General features: G+C 38.4%; 1 protein-coding gene across 2 annotated transcripts in view; it reads left to right on the top strand.

Moving 5' to 3' along the window:
• LOC121525010 (rab GTPase-activating protein 1) overlaps positions 1 to 19,212 on the top strand; it is a 127,509-nt gene continuing 108,297 nt past the window's right edge. The window contains exons 1-4 of one of the 2 annotated variants that reach the window (XM_041810694.1): positions 1 to 117; positions 12,517 to 12,756; positions 17,797 to 17,826; positions 18,816 to 19,077. In XM_041810694.1, coding sequence (XP_041666628.1) covers positions 12,604 to 12,756; positions 17,797 to 17,826; positions 18,816 to 19,077 — 445 coding nt within the window. In that variant the 5' untranslated portion in view covers positions 1 to 117; positions 12,517 to 12,603. The remainder of the gene's footprint in view (positions 118 to 12,516; positions 12,757 to 17,796; positions 17,827 to 18,815; positions 19,078 to 19,212) is intronic. The other variant, XM_041810695.1, reaches the window with a different exon arrangement.

Below are 19,212 nucleotides of genomic sequence, written 5' to 3'. Positions count from 1 at the left end.
CGGGTGTCAGCGGGTTGGTTGGGCTTGTGTTTACAGCTCGGCTGGATGCTGATGTTGTTGGGAAAGTGCAATGTTGTGCCAACCGCCATTGGAATAAATATAACAGTGGGAATACAGGTAGGCTGTTTTGCACTTCCACACACCTTTATCCTCAAGTGCCAACGTGGCCGTGTCTTCAGCTTGAAGCAATAAAGCTACCTTTTTGTTTGTTGTAACTGCCAGGTTAGCATGGCTAGCAGGCGTAGCTAGCTAGCCTTATACAGTAATGGCCTGCATGAAAGCTTCCTCAAGCGACGGCTTGTCAGCGGTGTTATTCACCAGATTGTCGTGAATATCTGTAAAATGCATTTTGCTTTTATTATTTAAATCGTGTCTGGATAGTTTAGGTTAGTGGTCACTATGTAGTTCAGTGTTCTTGTTGGACTTAAAATCGGTGACTGCTGTGTAGCAATGTTAGCTAACGTTAGGCAGGTTGGTAAGGGCTAACTGGGCAATAAGTTAACACAAGTGTTAGCTACAATAAAACACGCCTCATGGTATCGAGCAAAACCTTCAAAGTAGTTGTTAGTTAATATGTAAAACGTTTTAAATGTATCAAAGGTGAACAAAACTTTGCAGGCTGCATTGACATGTAGCAGATTTAAATGCATCTAGATAAGTAGGTGTACCCGCTGCGACCAAAAAGCCAATTAATGCATGCGAACAGATGCAACTATTCAGGTGCAGCTGTGACTTAAAACATATTTGATCTTAAAAGGTTGTTCTTAACTGTTTATCACGATTATATCTCGTAGCTTGGCTGATGTTCTCTGAGTTAATGTGGAATATATGTCACCCATAGTGCTCAAACCATAACACCAACTTGTGTTGCACCACTGCTGCAAGTTTACTGTACTTAAACATGTGCAAAACACATTAAAAACCGTAGAAGAAGAAGCATATTATGTAAACATGCCACTAAGTTGTTACTGCTTAGCTTATGCCAATTTAAATCACGTATTGAGTGTTTTGGACTGTTAAGACACCAGAGACCTGATGAGAATCATTTGATATACAAAACTTTTGACAGTGAATCTTTGTGTAAAACTTTTTCAACCTTTTTCAACCAAGGACAGCAGTTTCGTATTTGATCAAACCTAAACTATTAAGTATACCAACAATATTAAGCAAGTTATAAGATCCAAAAGTACAACTTTTTACTCTAGAAACAAAGAAACTAAATCAGCTTTTCAGCATCTGCTATTCAACTTTATCCTCCCAAGTTAGCGATAAGAAGATTTGAAGCCCCCTTACCAGAAGTAAATAAACTGAATCTAATGCCTGGTGCATGTTCTGTTCAGATTCAGATTGCAGACGTTTTCCCATATTATGTCCCCCTGTTGTCTCCTGTAGTCACTATGTATGTAACCAAGTTTGAGTCGGATGTTTTGAAATCCTAACATCCCCCCTCGGATGCACCTGTCACTGGGGGGGTTGTGTAGACTGAGTGGTCTGTGAGGCTGGCTGCAACAGTAGTGTAGTAGAGTTTCCTCTATAAATGGGATATAGGAGGGATAAAAGACTGGTTTGCGTTAGGGTTTGCTCTCAGTAACATCTGAAAATTACTTCTTTTCTGATTGCTAACTGAATGTAGTTTTTTAACATCTACAGTCAACAATTTTATGTCTTTTGTTAGTATGCTTAAAAGTTGCATGTAAAAACAGTAGACCAATGTTTTAGTGGTGGATGCTGAGGGTCCTGTTGAGCAGTGGTTCCCAGCCTTTTTGCTTAGAGCATCCCCCTTGTAAACAAGAAAAGCTAAGCCCAAGACCCACACGGAAAATTAAACATCAATTTTGATTGTTTGCATTGATAAAATCCCAATACATTAGGCCATGTACCTACAAAAAAATCTATATAAACTATTCGTTATTAATCTTGTCATGTTTAAAAAAAGCAAATCTAATCTTGGGCTTAGTCTTGGATCATACCTTGCAGGGTTGGAATTGAACTTTTTCATCAACCTGCCAATATCTACCAGCCACAAGTATTTTTTAACTGTCCACTCTACTTTAACACGCAGCTATTCAATAAGATATGACATAAAAATCAAGGCTTGTAGTATTCAAGTTATAGGCTATGTAATAAGATGTGTTGTTGCACAAATGATCAGAATTGTCACTCAGTTTTAAACCGTTCTTTTTTACCAATTTGTCCTGTACTTGCCCATGCACACGTTTGCTGTACTACCTGCACAGGCACAGCAAATTCATAGGCATTTTCCAGCATTTTGATTTTTAGACTTTCTAAAATCTTCATTTTTTTGTTTGTTTTCTGCATTCTCAAACCAAATTTCAGGCTATGCTTTACTTTTTTGGACTTGGATATTGGTTCAAGCACACCTTTAGCAGATACACCAGTCGCAGTGGAGAACTTCATAATCCTGACTCTGCCTTTGGCTGATACCGATGTTAAACCGATTCATTGCTGCATCCCTAGTCTTGCTGCTAGCAACTATCTGTGGAACAAAACTTGTCTCCTTGCTGTAATAAAAGGCCACATACTGAGAGCCAGGTACAAATAGCTGTTCCATGCAGCTGTGTTTTGATGACCCCATCTACCTAAAGGAGGTACTATCAAGATATATATAAATATATAGTACTGTGGGCTTAAAAGGTTCAACAAAACAGTAGAATTAGAAAATGCCTAAGCTATAAAAACTGAAAATCTTTTGTCATATTTTAATGTGAGAGAAAGAAAAAGAGCACTGTCTAAATTGCACAAATACTTAGGTTAGTTTTTGGCACTGAAAGGTTGCCGTTGTTAAACTTGCATAATGTGCAGGACTTTGCCTGCATTTTTTTTGGTAACAAAGCACAAGAGAAAACCCAATACTGGTGCCCTGGGCTTGTATCATTCTTGCTGTGGTATTGAAACAGATGTGAATATCATTTATTCTAGAATTTAATCTAAATTAGGTGTTTTGACAACCCTATTAATTCCTGCAGTCATCCCAGTGGATGTGTCAAACTTTTAAGATAAGATAAAAAATAGATAATACTTTACTGATCCCCAGAGGGGACATTCTGGCATTTTTTTCATTGCTTTTAATCACTGACTGCTTGTATTTAACATTTTTTTTTTTTTTTTTTTTTTGGTGGGAAGTATGACCCCCAAATTAATTGCATTTAAGAATTTATAACAATACTTCCTTTAACAAATGTGTACAGACAGACATGCAGGGCCCACTTGGTATTGGGTGGTTTGTTTTAAAACAAATTCCTACATTGAATAAAATTCATCCCTTTATTGGGGCTGAACTGGATCCAGAGATTTCATAGATTTACAGGCACCCAGTAAAAATGTCGATATTTATATGAATGTCGGTATATTTAGTATTTTATAAGGGACTCTAGATAATTCTCTCTATTTCGAAGGAATATACTGTATGTAAAATAGCTGTATGATCGACTTTTGTTGGCGCTTTATCAACAGAGACACAGCAACGTGAACACGGGTTGCAGTGGATGGGTTTGTTGCAGCAGTGCTTCATTTCAGAAGTCAAATGCAGGCCTGCACTGTGTGATCTGCGCTGTCATGTGAGCTTGTTTTGTTGCTCCTTGTTACACATGCAGAGGTTTTCATATCTGGATATTCAACTGGGATTGTAGCACTGCTGTTAGTCTGAACTGAGCGTATTGCTAGACACTCTCAGTACAAATAACATGCAAATTATGGCATGCACAAGTGCCTGTGTGCTCTGTTTTCACAGTTTATGTCATGAAGAGCCTCCCTTCCTTTTCTCTCCGTTAGTACTGCACCTCATCCTCATCCCATTGTAGTTCAACCTTTTCTGTATTTACTTCTCAATTTCTTCCTGCTATCTCTGCCTGAGTGAAATCACTGCTGCGAGGCAATCGAAAGGGACTGTGTTGCAAGCATGAATGCTCTCTGCCTGTGTCTGGCTGTGTCTTCCTCTCCCTCGTGAGGTGCACGCAGGGCCCAGCTGGCAGCCCAGAACAGCCCGTTCAGCTGGAGAGTGGTAGAGAGAGTGGAAAAAAAAGGGAAGAGATTTCCAGCACATTTTAACGTACAGATTGAAGTAAGATAAGCTTATGAATAAATGCTTCCTCTTTTATGCTGCAGCAAACAGCACAGAGAGGTCACACTTTGTCCTAAAATTAAACTGTTGATGATCCATTGCAGGACACACCTAGACTACATCATCTCTAAATACTGTTATCACCATTCATATCTGCTGAGTTGGTTAAACTTCAGACCTACCACACCAGCAACCCTTCTTAGCAATCTTTAAAAATGACAGCTCAGTTCAGAATTGCATTATATTATTCATTGTTTGTTTGCAGCCTGTAATGGGGGAATACTCAGTATCAAATTGCAGCAGGCACTGAACCCAAAAGCAAACCAAAAGTCTATGCATTACATATTTTGCATATGAACCTGTAAGAAAACTTTGTTGACTGATCAATAAGTCATACCAATGTACATACGAAATCATTTTTCAAGCAAAAAATGTCACTGGCTTCATCGCCCCATATGGGAAGACTGCTGAATGCAAATGTAGTATTAAATGTTGTTTTGAATGTTTTTCAGGCTATTATGGACCAATCACAAATCTACCTTTGGGCTTAAAAAATGTTTTACAGATGACACGATGCAGAAAACGATATAATTAGAGGTTTATTAGTGGTGCTGTTCCAAGGCCCCTGTGATGTTTGCCTTCACTATGAATGTCTCAGAGGCAGTCTGGAGGGAAGAATTGACCCCCCTCTGTGCTGGCTTCAGAGGTAGTAGCAGAAGTATTACAGAGACAAGCACCACTCTGTGGGTTTTTGTCTAAATGTGTATGTGAAGCTCATACAGCACTCTGCTCTGTTGTGTTTCTGCAACGGTGTGCTGCAGTATGAATTAAACAAGGACACCAATTATCACAATGTTGAATTCATATGAATGTCTTGGGAGGTAATGATAGTGGAGCTTTGATTCGGCACTTTGGCTGAAATGCAACATAAAAACCTTAAGTGTGTCCAGCAGAGGGTTTGCAATACTCCCTGTGCTGTCTGCCACATTTTTGCAGAGTATGACATCTGACCAGGTGATGGTCCTGAGTCACTCCTGACTAGACCTGGTTGATATTATGAAATGTGAAGTATCATTCATACATTACACACTTTTATTTCAGGTAGTAACGTTCTTCGTAGTTTAACTTTTTCCATAAAAAGTTAGTGCTCTATCTTCAGAAAGCGGGATTACTCAAGCTCTAAAATTCATGGGGTTGTTCTTAAATTAAAGGGGGGGAATTTTTGGAAGCTTAATCAGCGATGCGTTTTTATCTTTGTATGAAAAAAACATTGATATATAAAGTTGATGCCTGTATTTGATCTTTAAAAGCAAACAAAGCCATGAAGATATTATTATTATTGTTTTTTTTAAGATTTATTTTTGGGCATTTATTTGATAGAGGAGGACAGTGGGTAAAGTGGAAAACAGGGACAAGAGAGCGGGGAGAGACATGCGCGGAAGGGCCACAGGCCCGATTCTAACCCAGGCCATCCGTGTACATGGTGCGTGCCTTAAACCACTAGGCCATCTGCGCACCATATTATTATATCTGTATCTGTATTTAAATGCTTACCATCTCTGCCACTGGATGAGCTTATCAATCGCCAAAAGTGATCATGTGTTGGCAACTACAGCCTATCTGGATAGGCTGTGCACTGGTGGGCTTGCAGCCTCTTTGAGTGACACTATGTTGACACAGAGTAACCTCTTTTCACACCTATCCAAATGTTCGTCTGTTTATACCAGTGTTAAAATCGTCGACTAAAACTATGACTAAAAATGTTCGTCAACAGCCTTTTTATTCCACAACAAAAACTAGACAAAAACGAACAAAAATAGATCTGTGATGACAAAAACTGACAAAAGTAATTTTAATTTTCGTCAAGATGATTAAAACTAGACTTAAATGTAATGTAGTTTTCGTGGGACATTCAAAATCTGTGATATTTCTCCACTGTGTGTAAATCTGTACAAAAACAATGCAGCTATATCTATTCTGCCTCTCAGCTGTAGAAAGCAGCAATCCCAAGTTTGACAGGGTGCTTAGAACACACTACCATGATTTGGTACCAGATTTAGGCAAGAAAATAAGTGCCTGGACTAAAAGTAAAGACTAAATTGTGAGGACTTTTTATGGACTAAAACTAGACAAGAATGTTTTGAGTTTTTGTCCACTAAAACTAGACTAAAAAGGATAGAAATGATTAAAATATGACTAAGACTAAAATTCATTTCATTTAATGATTAAAACTAAGACTAAAATTATAAATAGCTGCCAAAATTAACACTGGTTTATACGTTAGGAGAGGGAGAGAAGGCAAGCTGATGCTCTAATGATCCAAACTTCCGTGACATCACTCCTCTGCTGCAACCTATTATGGTTCCCCAACCATGCAGATGTTTATGATATGACATACATGGGCACTGTGGAAAATAATTGCCGTTATAATTTTATGCAGGATTTTCCCACATTATGAGAGCAAGACTCAAGGGAATTCAGTATTTTGTGCATGATTCCCACAATCCTGCAGTGAAATTCAAGCCCTGTCTTGCAATTTTACTGTTATAATGACTTCTGACTTCTAACTCTAAAATTTGAGGCCCCATTTTGTCCATATTTTCAGTGTTTTCAGTATTTCCTCTGAGAATCAGAGAGAACCAGACTTAATCTGAACAGTTTCTTTGAGGTGTAGGGTTAATAAGCAGTTAAAACATTTGCCTGAGCGTCCACATTGCCAGAGGAGGTTTGGACTAATGAAACACTGTGGATGACGGGGCCTTGTTGTCATGGTGACAGAATAAACAAGTATTCTATCAGAGGAAACTGCTTCCTGCTTCTGTCCCCCTTCTCCTCACTTCTTCTTCCCTTTTCTTTATAACTCTCTCACAGATGGCCTTCTTTGAAACCTTTATTTAACGGAAGAAAACCCAGATTTGAAAAGCAAAGGATGTGAATGCCATAACATGTTGCCTTTTTAAAACATTTAGGAACATTTCAAGCACATGGAAAGAAAAAGCTGCAGCTAATTTTATAATAATCAGTCTCATGATGGTCAGTGAATAGCTGGTCATGTTGGCAGTGTAACAAAGCACTGTAAAGGTTGATAAAGAACAGTGTTGTGTGGCAGGAGCTGGCAGAGGGCTGTTTCTGAGGCCAGGCAGGAAAGCAGGGTGACAAGGCACCCATTATAAGTCTGTTAGAGCCGCCAGCTAGTCAAAGACACAGAGTCAGAGATGTGTGTGTTTGTGTGTGCCTGTGCACATGTGTGACTGTTAGAGAGTGCTTATTTGTGTTCATAATACAGCTGCTAGCATGTGTGAGTGTTTGTGGAGGATATGTTATCCAGTGTAGAAAAGTACTGTCTTTTCTTTACTGCTGCAGAAGTTGGTAGTTTTCAGGTTTTTTTCTACAAGCAAACCACCTTGAAGCAGAAGCATTTTTGAACTTACTTCCAAAAATCCCTTCTGCATTACCATAAAAACTCCTTCTGGGTGAAAATTTTTAATTTTTTACATTTTTTTTGTTTTAACCATAAAGAAATAAGCTACTGAGAATAAAACTACTTTAGTGACCAGAATGTAAACATGTTTTTTCCCGTCGTAAAAAAAGCATTTTAGTATGGCACCTGTTAGGGATTTTTGCTTAATGCAGCTGGCCTCAAGTGGACAGTTGAGGAGCTACATTTTCTGTTTTTGTTGCAATTCTGCAGTGGCATCATTTTTCAACACCACAGGTTGTCAGCATAGACTGGAAAATGTTGGACAAAGCCTAAATGATGCCAGTCATGTGATTACCGAAAGGGAGTGGAGTTAAATTCACGCTGGCATAGACTAACTTTAGATCAGTCTACTAACTGAGGTGGAGCTGAAATGGGTCTTAAGCCTCCTGACAAACAGCTTCATTGTGTCGGCTTGCTCTCAAATCAGCTGTGCCACCAAAGCAATGAAAAAAAAACACCCCTGTACAGTAACAGGCATTAACTTTTTACTGCGCTTCTGCAGCCAGGCACAAGTGGAAACTCCAGGAACTGCAGTTTGTTCCACTTAAAAATTGGCTTTAGTTTAAACACCAGACTCAGACTGCCACTGATGTACAGCGATTGCAGCTGCACCCTGTAGGACAGCAGAAGGGTTGCATTTCATTTTTACCTTATATGCAATCTTTGATTCTTTATTTTGTTTCCTTTTTATGCCTTTTTATTTGCACATCTGTCAAAGTAGAAGCTGCAGTTTGAAGTAGCTCACATTTAATGTTATAGCACTATTTCACAGTAGAAGCTGTTAGCCACAGTCCCAGTAGCAGAAATGACAAAATGAGAGGACAGAACATGTAAAACACTCAAAGTTCATCAACAGTGGATCTAAGGAGAAACAAGTAGACTAATCACTCAGGGGAAAAGCATGCTAAAAATAGAAAGCAGCTGCCTTGGAGCCAAAAGTAAACATCTGCAATGTCTCTTCAAGATTAAAAGCCTGAGAAGATAAGAAGGGACTGAGGAGTGATGTAGAAGTCCCTCTTTGATTGCCACTGAATCAGATGCTGCTTTCTTTTATTGTGGGTTTAACTAAACACTACAATTTGCAGAAGATGTGCTCAACAGATAAGATATTTTACCTCAAAACAATGACGAAGTTACCTGTGTACATACGACTGATCACCTTCTTTTTTAATATGACTGTAATTAGTGCAGTAGAGTGAATATTATAATATGGGTTCTAATTAGGAATGGGCAATATCCTATCGTTTGCGATTTACTACGAAAAAACTTTCCACGATTGGAAAACTGCATTCAACGATAATTACGGCCTGGTTCAAAACACCAAACGTGTCTCATTAGCTAGTATCTTATTGTGCTCCCACTGTACGGGGGTTGAATTTTTTTGGTACCACAATCAGGAAGTTGCGCTTAGTGGGTGGGCTGTTAGTGTAACCCTCCTTTCTTGAATGGTTCCCTTTTCCAGTCTCTTCTGGGAGTAGGTGATAAACGGGCTACAGGTTTATTCCACAGTGGTCTTTATTTGGCTCCAATAGACACCAAAACGGCATAACAGTACAGCGTTCTCTCGTCAGTACGTGCTCACAGATACCTGAGTAACAACTCACACCGTCCCACCGTTTTTACGTCCCTCCTGAAACTACGTCTGGTAGGAACTAATCTTTACAACAATAGAAAGGGGACTTATATAGTAACTTACATATTACATGTGTAAACATAAATAATATTTAGAGTACAGTGAATGCAAATAAGATAATAGTTGTTAATAATTATAAACTTAATTCTGTAACCCATAAATAATAAGAATAGGACAGAATCACTCCTGCAGTAATACACTAAATACAATGCAGTGCACAAACTGCTGTAATAACCTCCAGGAGATTTATGAAGTCAAGTAATATTAATTAACTAAACAAATGTACTCTGTGTAGCAATAATGGTTACATTAGGTTGATCCAAAGTTCGGTTGAGACCATGATTCCAATATGCAAGCCTCCACGGATTGGCTTCAAGAGCCGTTTGAGTCTGCCTATTGTAAGCAGACGGCTGACTTCACACGGGGTTTGTCCAATTCTTTCTACAGTCTATGCTCGTAACTCGCATGCAGAAACATAACAAACATGGCCGAAGTCGGAGTTGAAACAGAGGATGAGTTTGTTGTTAAATGAGGAGCTACCTCCATTATCTGGAAATGGTTTGGTTAGAGGAAATCAGACGTGGAGCAGACAACGGTAATTCGCACAGTCTGCTTTATTTTACGGTCCCCTTATTTCTCCGTTTACCTCCGTGCAAATTACGCACGGCCCCACAGTTTATACGAGGAAATAACGGAGCGCTTAGTCTAATATTTAGAAAGATATGAGTAATAAACTCACATCTCATGTAGATTTTCTATAAAGTTAGCATAATATAACATTTACAACAACATAGAATGTACATGATATGATAGATAACATGATGCATGTTTATTTTTATCAGTGCTGTGGGTTCTGTCTTTTAGGTGCATAGGTGTCTATAGTACACACCTCACAGACAGCAGACAGACAGAAGTGTATGGCGGAGGGACAGAAAAACATTAAAGCACCACACTGTATGCACTATATCTGATAATGTGATTATAACTAACACTACCACATTATAAACTTAAGTGTAATTATACTTAATGGAGTTAATCAAACTTAGTTAAAAATAATGTATCAAATTTACTTATTTTCACTTTTTTATTAATTCAACAACAAGAGTTTCAACTTGGACTTGCAGTAAGTGACTTATCTCTGTAAAACCAAACATGGTGGCGCCTGGCAGCTCTGCTCCACTGAAGGAACCTCCAGACTTAAAAGAGGATATCAGACTGTATTTTGGATTTAAACACTACAAAGACAGAGGCAAACTGGACATATCCAGGATGGGCCACATGAGGTAAAATAGTAAATACTTCTAGTTTAGGGTCAATTTTTAATGCTAACACTTACATTTTTTAATAATGTGCCAAACTGGAACATTCTTTGTACTATTTCCGACTAAATTTCTCTTTGAATCTCTTTAATATAGAAGCAACATCGTTTTTTTTTTTTTTTACTAAAATATCCCTACATGAATAGATATCTATTTATATATTTATATAAATAAAGATATATTTATATATATCTATATTTATATGAAGCTGGTGTAGTTAAGCAGCCAATTTGATACATTTTACCTAGCCAAAAAGATTGTGTTGAATGGTGCTATTTCTTATTGTGATTTATATCGTAATCACAATAAATACAGCAAAATATCGTGATAAATTTCGCCCATCCCTTAATTGTCCAACACAAATTTAAGGCATCTAAAAGTTATTTTTTTTCTATCTGATTTCAAGCTACAGTATGTTTGCAGAAAAAAGGCCAAGAAGAATCATATTATACTATTTAACTTTTACAGTCTGTGTGAAAATCAACACCCTGGAGTTTTGGAAAAATACTTGCTCATTTCTCAAGTTGTTTTTTTTATAGATTAAGTGAACAAGGCAAAGCTGACTGTTTATCCGACTCTGTGTATGTTGCCTTTTGTTATACAAAATTAGCAGCATCCATTATGGTTCATTCTGGGTCAGTAAAACAATGTTATCACTGGTAAAACACACACACTATTAACTGTTTTGACCTTTCCGCTATATACCTTTTTGTCTTATTACTTTTCCATTGTTTGACCTGCTTTGAAATGAAGGGCAGGACTTTTAATAGGAGGGCAAAGTACAATCAAAACAGCACATGAAACTTTTACAGAAATGTATGAGTGTGAGGGCTGCCCTTTGAGAGCATATTGGCTAAAAAAATGAAAAAGATAGCAGAGGGAGTGAGATATGGTGGGCAGGGAGAAGAGAAGAGTTGTAAAAGATGAAAAGGGAGAAGGATGAATGCGAGGAGCGAAGGCCAAAAATAGCTTGTTTTGGTCTTGTCTTGAGCCTCTGCCAGAACCTTCTGTTGCTCTTTCTTCCTGTGTTACGCACATTGGCACCCCGCTTTCTCCACAGTAACAATAGAGGGTCACCTCATTTCACTTACAAAGCCAGGAATGTCCTCAGCTGTACCTTTTGTTGCCATACACAAAGGTTTCATTTTGAAGTTTTTTTGGACAAGTAAAAATTGAAAAATCTCCTCTGCTGCTGCTCAGATCTTGGTCTTGTCTTTTGCTGTCTTCACACATTGAGATTGTTGTGATAGGCCAGCATTTGATGCTAAAAATGTAATTATTTTATGCAAAGCATGATGTAACATTAAAATTCCACTGATAGGAGGCAAAGATAGAGCTGAACTTGTGCAGGAGTGTTTCCCTCTGGATCTCAGCTTGAGTTATTTGTGGTTGTGGCAGCAGGCCTGGAGTACAGTCATGCGGAGAAGAGTGCACACAATTCAATTAGCACATTCAGCATGTCCTTTTTTGGTGTGTTTAGGTAATACTACATGTGTGGTGAAGTAATGTACTTGTGGGATGCACCACTGAATCTTGGTAAAGTGCGTAACTGGAATGGATAAAATTGATTGTAGTGAGCAGTGAAGATATTTTAATTTATCAATTTTCATGTGCATATATTTCAGAATGACACATCACCACAGCTTGCATTGCACCATTTTTTCCCAAATCTTTCTCTTACTCTGCTTTGATAGGTAAAATTGCCCCCAAATGGCCTACAACGTGTCCTTCTCTTCTTATCATTTTCTCCTCATTGTAGCCTTCACTTTCATGCAGCATAAGCTTCTCTACTTGGCATTTCTTTTGCATCCTCCCAAGGTGTTTAAACAGACCTCCCCAAGTTAATAACCAATGGTTTAAGAGTTTAATTTAGGTGAGCCAGCCAGGATAAGTAAAAAAACAAAGTTTCCAGTTGCCTGAAAAGATGCTTTTCATGAATTTCATCACATCATGACTGTTTTCTGCTTCTTTTCTTTATTTCCTTTTTTTTTTCTTTTTCCAGGTGATTTTGCTCATCATCTCCCACCACTTCCTTCTCCTCCCGTCTTCCATTCATGAGCAGCGTGGCTGAGTTTAAACAGCGGCAGCCATGGATGACAAGGGCTCGGTGGGGAAGATTAGCGTGTCCTCTGACTCAGTGTCCACTCTCAACAGTGAGGACTTTGTCCTCGTGTCCCGGCTGGGGGACGAGACACCCTCCTCCACTAATAATGGTAGTGATGACGAAAAGACAGGACTGAAGGTAAGGACGGTTAGGTGTAGGTATGGACGCAGGCGTGAGGGAGAGAAGGGACACTTCAGAGCTGTGCTGGTTGAATCAGAGTTTAGCTGCTGGGTGTCACCTGTCTGTCGACATCTGACATGATAAAAGCATAATGGTTAAAAATCTATAAGAATATTCAAGAAGAATGATACAATGAATATGCCCAGTCATGGTTAGGCAGTAAATATTTTCAAAGTACCAGAAGGATAACAGGCCAGAGTGTGCCATGGACTAATAACTGTCTTTGTAAAATCTAAAGTGGTGGTTTAGGAATACATCTCACAGCCATCAGCATGACACACCTAAACATCTCCTGCTCATTTCATCTTCTACTGTTTTTCACAAGTGTGAAGCCTGATTTATACTTTTGAGTTGAATCAGCATCTTAGGTATGATATAACGTCTAAGTGTAACTGTTCATAGCAGCGACTCTTATTACAGCAGCTGGCAGTGCTTCTTAAAAAAAAGAAAATCATACATGATGCCAGTTTGTATCTAATGCTACAGTTCATTGTCTACCACATCCTGCTAAAACAGTGTCAAATTCTAGTGTTGCTGTTGAATGGGAGTGGGATAAAATATTGATACAGCAGTATAGGCTATCCTGACTTGTGATATGATTGTTGAATTGCTAGAAAATTATACCAGTGCTTGCGTAAAAAAAACCAAAATGAATGCCCTCTAAAAGTTTCTCATATGACTCAATGAGTTCATGCTTCAAAACATGCTGTGCTTATGATATACATGAGGATGAGGGTCATATAAACAATGGTCAACTGGCCACAGAGGAAGTGAACTCACAATATGATAAGCATCGTGGTTCAGGATTTATGATATGATTTGTCATGATTTTTTTTTTTTTGAATGATTTTCTATATATTAGGGTTATTCACATTAACGCGTTAATGCTTGTGATTAATCTTGAAACCTTAACGCATTAAAAAAATAATAACGCAATTTATTCATATGCCTAAGTTTGACCACAACTTCCTCCTGTAGTCCTCCAGTGCAGATGTTTACGTGTTTGGGGGTGAAGAGGTGAGAGGCAGGTTAGACACAGCCAGCAGTGATGAGTGAGGAGACAGACCCAGGTCTGCTTAACGGCAATTTTCTTTTTAAAAAGCTGGTGAATGTCAGTTAAGATAAAACCAAAACTGTGGGTACATACTGCAGTGATGATCTGTCTTTACACCGAAGCACAGGTCTTAAGTTCCACCTTCAGGCAATACACATCTTTGCTAATGTTAGCAAAAATGCTAACAACAACACAGGCACAAGCCTTGGTCATACCACTCTCTTCAGCTGCTTCAGGACAGTTTTCTTCTTCAGCTGCCCAGATAAATGCTGAAAAGTGCTCCAAAACTTTGAGCAAGTCCTGTTTGTTAACGATATTAATCCAACGCTTGAATCTGCGGTGGAATTGGCAAACTTGAAGTTAATTAGTGAACTTTACGAGCTGAAGACGGAAAATATGATGTGCTCAGGTAACCTCTGTAAATTAGACAACTATATTAAAGATGTTATGATGTTTTCAAGGGATAGGCAATAGATGTGACAGACTGGATCATAGCTGTTAAACTCAGGCACTACTCAGCTAAGACCACTTGTAGTTTAAATATTTGCCCTTATTTTGTCTTTTCACCAAACTATAGAAAGTATTGATAGTGGTATTGACAAGAACTCAGATCAGCACTTTAAATGTGCTGTACATATAATTAAAAGAATAGAAAGTAAAACACTTGACAGTAACGACCTTTAAAAATCTAAAAACTTAAATATATAGTTAATCTATTAAAAATGCTGTGATTAATCATGATTAATCACAGTATAGTGATGTCATTAACTTGTTAATTTTGTTTAATCAAGTAACAGCACTACTATGTATATATAAATATAAATACGTATATAAAGAAATGAGAATGAAGTCATATTATGAATAAATATAATCCTTTAATTTCAGTGTTTTGAGAATAGCAATTATGAATATAATGTTTTATTATTTTATTGTTGAAATATATTTATAAGTATCAGAGTTGGAAAAAGTACACAACTATCATACTCAAGTTAAAGTACAGTTACTTTGGTTAAGATTTACTCATGGTAAAGTAAAAGAACTGATCTAAAATTTACTCAAGTAGAAGTAAAAAGTATTTAATTGAAAGTTTCTCTTAAGTAGTGAGTATTGCTTATCTATTTAGTAGTTGTACAGTAAAATATGACTTTTCCTTTTTGGTAACAACAAAAGAATGGATCTTTAACCATATTGTTCAGGCAACGTCACACCTGTATAATAAAATAAAATACACAGCAAAATGGATGTTAATTTAACTCATACAGAGTTCAATGTCAACCTTTTAAAAGTACATGTAGTTAAGCTACAAAGTGGTAAATATTTCAAAATATGGCAAAGCTGCAGTAAATCTTGAAAATCTGTGGCAAGGAAAGAACAAAGCAGAAAGTCAACCTGATAGCAAGGCAATACAATCTGTGGAAGAATATGCTCTATGTGTCCTTTAGGAAGTCAAACTGTAACTCAGTGAATAACTTCACTCATGGTGCAAATGTGTCTCACATCAAAAGCAACAACGATCCACCAGAAACATGAGAAAAAGAAACCCCAGCAGGCATCACTGTACAGCAGGCATCATCCAAACATGACTAAACACGTCAGAACACTGCCCAAGGGCATAATGGGAAATCAGCCCCCAAACCCTCCAGATTTGAAATCGCAGTTGACAGAGCTTAGATCAGTTGATTCTCTAATGAGCTTAACTAACACTGGTGGATCAGCACTGTCAAACAACTCCAACACTGAAGACAGTTTCACTCAGAATTGAGTTAAAATTAGACTTTGGGAGTTAAAGTCAACTTTGAAATGTCCAACCCTGAGATATCAACACTCCGGTTTCTGCAGGGTCCAACAGCTGTTTTGGGATGTGATCTGGAATCGTTGTCTCTCTATGTACTACCGTGTAGTCAGCATAGGTGGAAAAAGTGCAAGGGTATTGTATTCAAGTAAAAGTACAGTTAGTGTGGTCAAAACTAACTTAAGTGGAAGTAACATTTTACTTAAAGGAGTACTCAATTACTTTCCACCCCTGATAAGTATTTACTTTTCATTTATGAGGTTGTGTAGTAATAATTATGCATATTTCAGATATTCCTACTGTTTTAAAAAGGATATGGTAACATATATTTTAGTCAAACGGCTACAGTTGTCTACATTTTCTGGCTTTAGGTTAAAGCTAGAGTGGAGTAGAGTGGTCAAATATGGGACCGTTGACACCAATGTGTCTCTATAACTAGTTATTCTATAATGTTATGATGACAATCCTTTTTCAGAATAGTAACAAATTTAATGTTTAACTCACTGGTTATTTTAGGCTAATAATCAGTTATAAGTCACTATTGGGGCAGACCCTGTCTTTCCCGTTTACCATCACTCATTTAGAAAGGGGCGGGGCCTGCATTGTTGTGCAAAGTACCCTTATGGGTTCCTCTTATCAATAGTAACTGCTGATCATCTTTTATTAGTTCCAACCTCAACGTGACCCACTCAGTGTCAGTTGCCTTTAAAAATACTTAAAGAAGCCAGATCAAGCAAAACAAAGTCTGCCTAGTAGGTGGATGGTGTCTAAATTGCCCAGTGACATAAACACATAAATGCACAAGCAAAAAACTCAGAACTGTGTATAACCTTTATGTGGGCTTTGTGTAGATTCAACTCAGAAATATATTGGGCTTCACTTATTAAAATTGCAGATCAGGGGTCCCAGTCACTGTCCACTCCATTATAACAGGTTGTGTTTATCACTCACATGCTACGTCTCACACTAACCACAAGGCTAACCATCTCTTGTTTTGCTTTTTCCCACATTCTCACTCCACCTTTTTCTCATAGTTAGTCTTAGGTTGTGTGTTTTGTCCTTTGACATATTTACTTAAACAAAGGAAGTGCTTAAATCCTCACAGTTTAGTTGGATTAAAAATGTTGTTCTTATTTCTTAATTCTATGAGGAGTAACTTTTGTTTTACAAATTCTTTTCACATTCTTTTTTGTATTCGTTCAGCAGAAGAATTGTAGAAAAAGAAATGTGTCATCCTTAGGAATTGAGCACATTTGCAGGTAGCCTGACACGAGAGCTGGTACTTGTACTGGTTTGAACAATGTCAGTGCTTCTGATTTTTTAAAGTGGCATTTTCATCCTGCAGCCAATCAGCTGCTTTTGTTTATACTCTGACATACAGTCCATCCTCTGCAATTCAGTTCAGTGCTTCTGTTAGCACTCACTCAGCAGATTTTAGTTTTCAAACAGTGTGGCGATGCAGCTGCAGCTTTGAACTCATTGTCAGGGACAATAGTGGTATTTGTGTTGTGGGTGTGTCTGCACAAGGAGACCTTCTGAGGAAGAAATGTAGCTGCCAGCCTGCCACCACTGTGTGTGCCTCCCTGATAGGCTCAGGTTACCTCTCCTCTCGCTGTCTCTCCTTTCCTGTCAAGATTAATTTCTATTTTCTAGTTACACTGTTTCCATTTGATCGAATTTATTTAAATTGCTGGCTTTTGAGTTTGTAGTATATCCATCATTGTCGTCCCTGTTTGTCTTTTAAAAAAAGGGATTGCCACTGTAATGTTCTGGTATCACCAACAGATGGCGCCAGAACAACATGGATGTTGCATTCACATGAGAAAGGACAATATTTAGAGTTCACCTATGGTTCTTGAAGGCGATGGTACCAATTTTTTAAATTGCAGAGTTTTTAGCTCACATCAGTATTGATGAGTTAAGGCATCAGTTTCTTGCTCCAAAGTGGTGGTGGATTCTCTGTTGTCTCATGGAGGAAGAGCAGCACCCCAAATACTCCCTCTGTTTCCAGTGTATAGCTGTAAAATCACCCCATCCACTTACACTCGGCCATCAGTTCTCATGTATTGGTTTTCGTGCACATCTCCCTCCCAGTCAGCCCATCCAAGCCAGAGACGAGTCAGTGTGCCTAAACTTGTTGTTTGTTATGCAGGTGATTTCTGAGGAAGGGGTCAGCTTTAAGGTCAGTCTCTTCTCTCACTATCTTTTCCTCTTCTCTTCCCCTTCTCTCTGTTTCCTCTCTCCTGCCCATATCTATCTTTCTCTTTTTCTGTGATGTGATTACGTGGTGATTCTGTCTGTGATTATTTGTGCTCTGTATATTTTTGCCGGCTGTTGAGCGACAGCTTAAGTTCTGATGATGCAAGCTATACCCAATAGTTTTATCTTACGACTGCGCAGACTTTTAGCACTGCCTGTATTTACAAGGCCGGATAGCTGCTTCAAATAATAATCTTTGTAGCAGTAGCTGCTCATTCCCTGTAGCTGTAGAATCCATTCTCATTGCTTGTGTGTAACAGCAATGGATGTATTTCCTATATACCTTTAAGGCACAGTTATTATTTATGACTGTCTATACAGGGAAAGCCTACTTGGAAAGTGTGTTTTGTGTACAGCAGTGCCCTCTGCAGATTCAGTTAGCTTTTAGCACATAGGAAAACAGGGCTTAGCCCCCTTTTGTGGCACCTCATAATTTGTCTGCATTAAACTTGCTTTTGATTGTTAGTTGTTCCAAGCTCAGTTAGTGTTGGCATGGCTCTTTGATTGTCTTGACACAGGTGTTTCACAAATAAACTCATATACCTACTAATCACTAATATGGAAATAAGGGTGTTAAAATATGGATCTGCATGCCAAACAAGGAATAAGGCATCTTTTCTTTAAGATCACTTGAACTCAATTATGAGATCACTTTTTTAGGCAAAGCCACTGCATGTACCCACAAGATGTAAAACTAGATTTTAATGCAGTTATTCATTATCTAAAATTAGCTTAACTTTAATATGTTTTGGTGATCACGGCAATGGTTTTATTTTGTGTATAATTTGTTTCTTCTTACATATATTTGATTATTAATTTGATCATTTTCTCCCTGCTCCTTGATGTGGTTGTGTCTGTGTCTTTGTGTGTGTGTTTCCTCTCCTCCTCTGTTTGTTTATATTTGTGTTTTAGATTGTGGGGAATGGAAGTGAGCAGCAGCTCCAGAGGGAGTTAGAGGATGTCCTCATGGACCCGTCGGTAGCTGACACTGGGCTCGGATCAGAAGCGGGGATGGACAGCCAGGGCGGGGGAGATCACGGACATCTGCCCACGACAGCATCCCCTGTTCCTCCAGGGACGGACCCTCTGAGTGCACCAACACCGCCCAAGCTGGAGATGGTGCTTCCTGTTCAGACAGCTCAGGAAAGTGAGCTGAATGAGAGGTCGTACAGAGGTGAGAGACAGTGTAGCTACAGCCATCCTTGTGCCGTTTTTAAGAGATGGATTTCTTAGCCTGGTTTATGCTTCTGCCCGAGTCTGTGCTGTAGCTATGCTACAGTGTTTGACGTGGTTTTGAGCACCTCATACT

This window comes from Cheilinus undulatus, linkage group 17, assembly GCF_018320785.1.
Source record: "Cheilinus undulatus linkage group 17, ASM1832078v1, whole genome shotgun sequence".
Taxonomy (NCBI): Eukaryota; Metazoa; Chordata; class Actinopteri; order Labriformes; family Labridae; genus Cheilinus; species Cheilinus undulatus.
Note: the sequence above shows the minus strand (reverse complement) of the source record. Positions and strands in the feature narration are given on the sequence as shown.